The sequence below is a fragment of the Pteropus alecto genome, unplaced genomic scaffold (genome assembly GCF_000325575.1).
Source record: "Pteropus alecto unplaced genomic scaffold, ASM32557v1 scaffold22, whole genome shotgun sequence".
Classification (NCBI taxonomy): domain Eukaryota; kingdom Metazoa; phylum Chordata; class Mammalia; order Chiroptera; family Pteropodidae; genus Pteropus; species Pteropus alecto.
In genome coordinates, this window is record NW_006434839.1 from 662,156 (window position 1) to 670,260 (window position 8,105).

Here is an 8,105-nt window from a genome sequence, read left to right on the forward strand (position 1 = left end):
CTCCACGAAGTGGGTCTGCAGCCAGTTGTCCTGCCCGGCGCCCGGCGGGGCGCCTGCCACGTGGCAGGCCTCGAAGGTCCGCGTCAGGCGTCGCTGGTCGTCCAGAACGCTCACTTCGTCCCACTGCAGGGAGGGGAGGCCGGTTACTGCTCAGGGCTTGCAGGGTGCAGGAAGGTGGGGGGCACATCTCTTCCCCGGAGACTGAAAATTAACTGGCATGCAAAGCAGAGGGAGGCGAGGAGTCGCATTCCATTAGTCTCCACCTGGGGTTTCCTTCCCCAAATCCGCACTCTGGGGAGCAGGGCGAGAGAGGGGTGATGGGTGCAGAATGCGAGGGCGACACTCACCCCACCTGGTGGGTAAGTGAGCCAGCCGATCTCAGATGTCTCTCCGGTGGTGTCCAGCAACACCTCTGCCCAGAGACAAGAAGGGGCAGGCAGTGGCCAAGGCGCTGGCCTGCACTGCTCAACCTCCGCCCCATTCCCATGAGGAAAAACAGAGTCCCCATCCCAGTCCTGACCCGGTCCGTTTAATTCACCGGCCGGAGCACAGCTGTTGTCAGGAGCCTCTATCTGAAACCCTCCCCACATCTGTGCCCCTTTGAGGTCTTCACTCATTTCTGCCTTTTCTGAATCATTCCCATATCCACCTGTGTCGGGTCTCTACTGGCAGGTGAGGGGTTCTCGGGTGCCCCCTCCCTCTTACCTTCCAGAGCCAGAACGGAGGACACCAGGGCCAGGACCCAGAGACTGCACACCATGCCCGCCACTCCGCTCCCTGGCCAGGCAGCACCCTCAGCGGCCATGGGGCATCTTCAGGGCTCCCACCATCACGCTGGCCACCGCCCTGCTCCCAGGCAGGGCTGCCGCTTTGTAGGCCTGGGGACCGCAGCCAAGCTTGCTTCCTGTGGAGACACAGGACCGGAAGAGGCAAGCGGGAGGTGACCACGTTGCTTCGTAGATGGCCCAGGCTCCAAACCCTGGTCACGTCTCCTCCTCTAGCTCTCAGATGGTCCCGGCACCAACTGCAGGGCAGGGTGACAACCAGCAGGGACGTCTCCCTTGACTGTGGCAAGTCCACCATCCCGGAAGCCACGGCCGCGTTGCTCCCTCCCTACGTCCATGTCTCTCGGCCCTTCCTCCAGAGCATGGGGTACTTAGTTCTGGGCCAGTGTTACTGTTTTCTTCTGGAAGGAGCTACTACTCTGTAGGAAGAAGCTATTCTAATCCTTTCTCTTCATTTACAGCCACCCTGCATTGGGAGGCGGGAGAGTCTTCTCATTAAAAACCGAGTGGGTTGAAAATGACTCCTTCCCTGGGGACACACATCCCCCCCCTCCCCGCCCCCTGCTCCATGACAGCCCCGGGCCCCCATCAGACTTGGATGCTCTAGATGTTTCAGAGAGGCAGTGACGTGAGAGGGGTCACAGAAGGAGAGCTGTGGGGTACCAGGGAGGGCGGGTGTGAGGACAGATGCAAAGAAGACACGGTATAAAGACGCCACCCTAGAAACGGGCCAGCATCGAGGACGGAGAGCGCCGTGTGGGCCCGGCGTGCCTACGTCTGGTGAACAAGGCCCTCTTTCCACAAGGGGCACATTTTTTCTGTGGCTTACAGAAAAATAAACGTATTCTTTAAATATATGCAAAGATGCTTCCAGTTTGCTCACAGTGAAAGGAAGGCGTGACATGCCATTTTGTCCGATGAGATTAATAATGCAGTGGGCTGGAGAAGGTGCAGAAAATAGGCTCTCTTCTGTTCACTGTGCTTACAAGTTCAAACTGGAATATCCTCTTGGACAATTGGCGACGTCTGTCTAGCAGCGTCACTTCTAAGAATTTGTCCTTGGGGTACCATATACTTGGATCTATTTGCCCAGATGTCCAAACAAGGATATTTGTGGCAGAATTGTTTGTAAAGGAAAAGACTGGAAAGTAACCATTTATCATTAAGGAAGGTGGTTTATGGGGATGGAGAGGATAGCATAGGAACTATAGTCAATAATAATGCAATAACTATGCACGCTGTCAGATGGGCACTGGACTTATGGGGAATCACTTCGTAAGTTATTTAAATGTCTAACCACTATGCTGTACGCCTGAGACTAATATAATCGTATGTCAACTGTAATCGAAAAATTAAAAAAAAAAAATACTAAGATTATGGCACAACCTTCAAAAGGAATAAAGGCTACTGTTTATGCATTGATATGAAAATAATCTTCAAGTGAAAATCCAGTGCGGAACAGCATGAAGTATGCTCTCGATGGGTAATTTAGGGACATCCATATGCATATCCGCATGTGGATCATTATGATGGATGGACAACACAGGAGCTGGAGCAAGGGCGGTGCACCCTCCCCATACCTCTTTAATTTTTGCATTTTAAAAACCTTGTGTGTATATGTACTATCCTTTCAATTAAATCGTTTACTAAAAATTCCTTTAAACCTGTGATAATTTCGTAAAATGAATCAAAAGAGTGTTCATGCTCCCAAAAACGACTTCTCTGACTAGGTCATAAATAAGCTTCCCTTTTATATAAAATGCCCCTGAGCCTTCAGAAGTGCACAGCACAAGCACGTGACCGGGGGAGTATGGCTGCCTCCAGAGTCACAGTCACACCACACGGGCTCAGACCTTGCTTCGTGTGTTGGTCTAGAGATTACTGGTGACCTATCTCTGTCCCTGTGACTGAGTCTCCAAAGTCCGTGAGTTGCACGGTCGAGAGTAGCAGATTGCATTTATTATTTCCGTTGAGAAGAAAACAAGAGGCATGTCACTCAAAAGGCACAGAATCGAGAGGATAGGAAAAGAAAAAGAAAGCCAAGTGCAAGTTAGAATCTGTTTCCTCCTGGATATTTGTGGCTGTGTGACCCACGGTGCTGTTGAAAATGACACATTTCACAAGGAAGCGAATATCAACCTATTCAACTATATTTAACTTTGATGAATATGAAAATCGTGATTTGATCTCTACTCATCTGATTTTTTCCTGGTCATCCTGTCTATATCGTAAGATGAAGCCTTCAGGGTGATCTCCACGCAGTTACCATGAAAAGACACGGTTTCAACAGCTGTATCGGCTGATGTGTGGTGGGTATCTGCCTATGAGCCACTGAAATTCACCTTTCGTGCTTCTAGAACCCTATCTGTGAAACAGAGCGTTCGACGTAGGGCACATGGAAGCAAGCAAACAACATTTCCAAATCATCATGCGGTACACCTTAAACTTACACAATGCTGTATGTCGACTGTATCTCAGGAAACCTGGGAAAAAAAAGTACTTCCACAGAGCGAATTATTCCTAAGAAACAGAGGTTCTTTGCAAATACGGTCCCCAATGCTACTAGAATCATTCACAGATTAAATAAATGCTTCATGAAGTGAAAAGCATGGCCCCATCACCAAGGGCTGTTTAACAAGGATCCTAAAGTCATTCTCATCGTAGGTGTAACCCCTACTCTCCAGGGCTTAATTTAGAAACACGCCCGACACACCAGAGCCGACCAGATTCTGTCCAGAGCAAGAGAATCTTCAGGAACGTTCTTATCAAGCACTGAAAATGCCAGCAAAAAGCCCTTAAACAATGAAGGCTGTTATACCATTTGCCCGGCAGACATTCTTTAAAATAGCTTCTTTCAGTCAGAGCCCGGATGGATTCTGGAATCTGTATAACGAAGACACTATGAGTGCTGTGTCTTTCTCAACGGATAACTCGACAAATAATCACAGAGGAGTAATAAACCCTTAAGATACATCTCAATCGATTTTTGGAAGGAAATCGAAACGTGAAAGAAAAGACGCACTGCAGATAACATCAGTGGTGCAACATGGAACGTTCTAGAAGATGAGGCGTGGCAAAGCGTTGCTCCGGTGACCCACAACACGAGTACCGCAGTGGCTTGTGGCCGTGACAGGGTGTGCATGCACAGCTTTAGCAGGCATCTCAATGACGACACGAAGCTGGCCTCTCTCCAGAAGTTCCAGAAAAGAGCAAAGGCAATTAGGAAAGCTGAAGCCACTGAGCTTCCGTCGTCACGAGGGGTCATAAAGGAAAGAGCAAAGTGGAGTCATTGCGTGCCGACCGCCACTTCAGTGACTTCAAAAATTTCTACTTAGGAAAATGGTACTTTCATTAAGAAGAAACGGCGGAGGATCATAAAGCGCCCAAAGTGTGCCCAAAGTGTACTCTTCGCTGTTTGATGAGGACACACTTTTCTGGATCTGGATCCAGAAAATTGAAGGTTATAAACAGGTTTCTTCAGAAAGGAATTGTGCCTGAGTGAGAGGAGGCGGTCAGGTCAGTTCTCACTTATCAAATGAACCAGATAAATTCAGGTCTTCTCTTTTTTAATAGATAAAAAAGAATCTGAGTGTCTCTCCATGGCTAAAATAAAAACATGGAAAGAAAAAACTTTATTAAGATCTGAAAGAAATTGCTGTCAACTATTCCTACCACTGCAGAATCTTTTGAAACAAGTTTCAAAGGCAGAAATATAAGTGACAAGAACACGCTGCTCCACACACATGCCTGGAATTCTAAACAAGCGGGGCTTAGAACCTGATTTTCAAAGGTGCTGTCAATGGCTGAGGACTAGGACATCTTTCTCCGTTTGGTCCAGGAGTTCATCCTGGGAGCGGCCAAGCACATCCCGGCTGCCACACAGAGCGGGACAGGCCTCTACGAGGCCAGGCCCCTCACCCCGCTTCCTTGTGGCCTGCTTGAGATCTGTCTCTCTTCTCCAACTACTGAAAGAAGTTGGCCAGTGTTTAGAAATCTTCTGATCCATGAAAGAGCAGAAAACTTACCTCAATCAGAAAAACTTTCAAATTTCAGATGTGTACATGCTTTTAAAAATATAAAGCACCAGAAGCAGCAGAACTGTGGATGTCAAATGATAGCTCAGAAAATGAGACTGATTAGATGAAGTTTTCCTGTGACAAAAGTCGCATTCTGTGACTTCCCTTTTTTTTTTTCTCAGCTCCTTTTCTGGATATATCATTTTGTATCTTTTTCATACAGCAGAGACATTATATCCACAAGCCGGCTACATTTCTTTGGTTGACAAAAATATGGCAGTTTCTTAGGTGTCAGGATTGTATTTTGTTTTCAGAAACTGGCAAAGATTAAAACTGTGTAGGATCTTAGCTTACGAGTTCGGTTATCTATAAAAATGCAAGATTTAAAAATGACTAAACCTCTAAGAATCTTAAAAGTGAACTGCGCTTAAATCAAAGTGCTAAATATGATAATCTGATGAACAAACCAAGCTGACTTAATATAGTTTACGTACCTCAATCTACAAAGTGAATTTTAAAAAATTAAATAATATAAGCCAAATAAGCTTGTAAGAAAGTATGGCAGAAGATATATCGGCCGTTAAAATTGGTTACTGTAGGACATAGAAAAGGGGGCGGGGGTGATTTAACTTTGTCTTACGCATATTAGAATTGTTTTTCTTGTTACAATGATCATATCTTATTTTTATAATTAAAACAAAATCTCACAATTCAAATCTAAACAAAAAAGAGAAATATTTATAAAACTTAGACTAGTATAGCATATACTTATATTTTCTCCTCCCTCCTTTTCCCCCTCTAGGTTTCGAAGTATCTAGAAAATTTCATCTAAGAAGAAAGCAGAGATGGAGAGGCAGTAGGAGCCGGGAATGAATTAGCAAAATAATGTCAAACGTAAAAGCAAAAGAACTTTCGTCCCCGGGTTTTCTTTAAGCTTCTCTCCCAAGAAGTTAAAATTGTCTCACAGGATGTCGAGCACAGAACAGCGGCTTCCGCGGGAAAGAGGGGACTGGACACGGGGAACACACTCGAGGGGCATTGCTGCAAACGGAGCAGAGTGGGCTGCAGGGACGGTCTCAAGGGCAAAGGGGCCGCTGGTTTTATGTGTGGTGTGGTTGCCGAGCTGGTCCTCACACCTGTTAGCCACGGGGTCAGTGTGGGAGGGGTCAGTGCCACAGGCCCTGCCCTCTGTCCTGTTCTGCAGCTGTTAAACGCCCAGGAAATTCCAGTGTAATCCTTGCTCAGCTTAATGCTGCAGCCTCTCCCCTTTAATCTCCACCTTGGATAGGTCTCAGAAGCTCTCTCTTCTAGCCCTGGCCTCCCGCCCTGAAAAGGATCCCATTGGCCTTTGCATCGATATCCAGAGCAGACAGTGAGGAGGTGGCTGTCCTCCGGTGCGTTAGCCCTTCTGCCTTGGCTGGAGAGGACAATTTGTGGATTACCCAACAGGGGACAGTCCTGTGTCTCCTGAGGCGTCCGAGAATGTACCCTAGAGCACGCAGATGCTGATAAATGTGCCTCCCACTGTGGAACTGGGGGAGGCTCTTAAGATACAGGCAGTGTCTGGCTTTAGCCAGAGAGTCACTTAGAATGAGCCACTCCGGCTGTGCACTGCCTGAGGACATGCGTGGCTCTGGAAAAGAGCATAAGGGAGGCTGTTGGGGCAGTCGGTACATGTGCATGAGGGATGAGTAAGTGGGAGATTGTGGACGAAAGCCCATGAGTGCCGGGACCCATGGCTGTGAGAGCGAGTGCGTCCGCGAGGTGAGCCGCATGTGGAGCAGGACCGTGGGTGCAGGGAGGTGTGTGTGGCTGTAAACAGGCACATCGGTGCAGAACCGAATGGGGTCCTCGGAACCCCCGAGCCCGCACCGTGGGTCTGCCCCACTCCACCCCTAGTCAGCCTGTGAGCTTCTCTCTGCCCCAGGAAGTGCTTCAGCAGAAACACCTGGGCTGGGAGAAGAAGGTGAGCCGCCAAGTTGAGAAAGGGAACCAGAGGCCAGGCCGCCGAAGCCTCCGACCCCCAGCACAGCCCTTCCATCTAGAGGGGAGCGTGGACGTAGGCCCAGGGCCCAGCTCAGGAGAGGGTGATGAGTGGGAGGAGGGCAGCGGGCTGGGAGGAGGCATGGTCCTGGCCTTCCCTTGCTCAGCCCATGGTTGCCTGTCGTTCCCCAGCTCCCTGGTGACACAGCCGTCACTGCCAGCCATCTTCTTGCATCCCGAATGAACCAAGAGACTCCAAAGGAGTCCTCCTCCCTAGGGCCCTCGACAGGTAGAGCGGAGCCCCCACCTCAACTTTGCTGGGACATAGAAGGTCCAGTGCCTGGAGGGAGCCCAGGGGCCCCTCTGACTGCAGTCCTGCTGTTCTCAACCCCCCAGTGCCCCCATTGACTCAGATAGTTTCCCTGCAGTGTCCCAGGTCTCACAGCCCCTGTCCCACTGAATCAGCATCTCCCCTTCCAGGGCCTGAGTCAAGTTCCCCTGGCAGCGGAGGGCCTGGCCCAGGTTAACTGACTGGGAACAGGCCCAGCCGCTTCTCTCCAGGGGCGCTGGGTGCCGCCAGGGACATTACAACATCGGCTATGCTGGGCCAGCGCCAGCTCCCCGGGGAGGGGAGGAGAGAGGGGACCAGACAGCCAAGACTGGTGGGTGGGGGTGTGGGGCCGACGGGGCCAAGCTCCCCGCCACCGCGGAAAGAGAGGAGGCGGGGCTGGCGCAGCAGCAAGCTGACTTTGGGGTGGAACTTGGGGGTATGGCTGGGAGCACGAACCAAGCCTTCCTACCACCCCAAGGCTCACCTGTGGTGACGGGGGTGGGGAGCAGAAGGGCCGTGGGAGCTGGGGGCACATGTGGGTTCGATCTCGTTGCTTCTCCCAGCTCCACTGGGATTGGAGAGATGCCACTGGAGGGGTGGGCAATCCTCTTAGAAGGCTGGGAGCCCGGCCTCCGCCAGGACCCCTAGAGCAGGACCCCCTGTAACGCAGCCCGGGGAGGGTCTCTGCAAACAGTGGGGATCGCAGCAACAAGGATAATGGGGGTGTCAATGAGGCTGCTCAGAGGGGGCAGGGGAGCCAGGTGGGCCAGTCCCGCACCCCTCACGAACCCCACTCTCGCACTCCCCCAGAAGGCCCCCCCGAGGGTCTTCCGAGGCCCTGTCTGGAGGGACGCTGCACTTTCACAAACCTGAATCCCTGTGTCCAGGCACAACGCCCCTCGCCCCCCAACGCTGCCTGCGACCCCGTGTCTCACCTTCCCGCCGGCCGCAGGCTCCGCAGGTCTGCACCCCGCGAGGCCCCGCGCTGGC

At 50.9% G+C, this 8,105-nt stretch overlaps 1 protein-coding gene across 3 annotated transcripts in view; it reads right to left on the reverse strand.

Annotated features, from left to right (window-relative positions):
* The window catches only part of EPHB6 (EPH receptor B6), a 14,333-nt gene extending 6,228 nt beyond the window's left edge, over positions 1-8,105 (reverse strand). The window contains exons 1-5 of one of the 3 annotated variants that reach the window (XM_025045927.1): positions 8,051-8,072; positions 3,236-4,388; positions 706-904; positions 348-412; positions 1-123 (exon numbers count right to left, since the gene is read on the reverse strand). The exon at positions 1-123 is cut by the window's left edge and continues 664 nt beyond it. In XM_025045927.1, the coding sequence (XP_024901695.1) occupies positions 1-123; positions 348-412; positions 706-805 (288 nt within the window). In that variant the 5' untranslated portion in view covers positions 806-904; positions 3,236-4,388; positions 8,051-8,072. Of the gene's footprint in view, positions 124-347; positions 413-705; positions 905-3,235; positions 4,389-7,599; positions 7,895-8,050 lie in introns of those variants that run through there. The other 2 variants (XM_006910460.3, XM_025045926.1) reach the window with 2 other exon arrangements.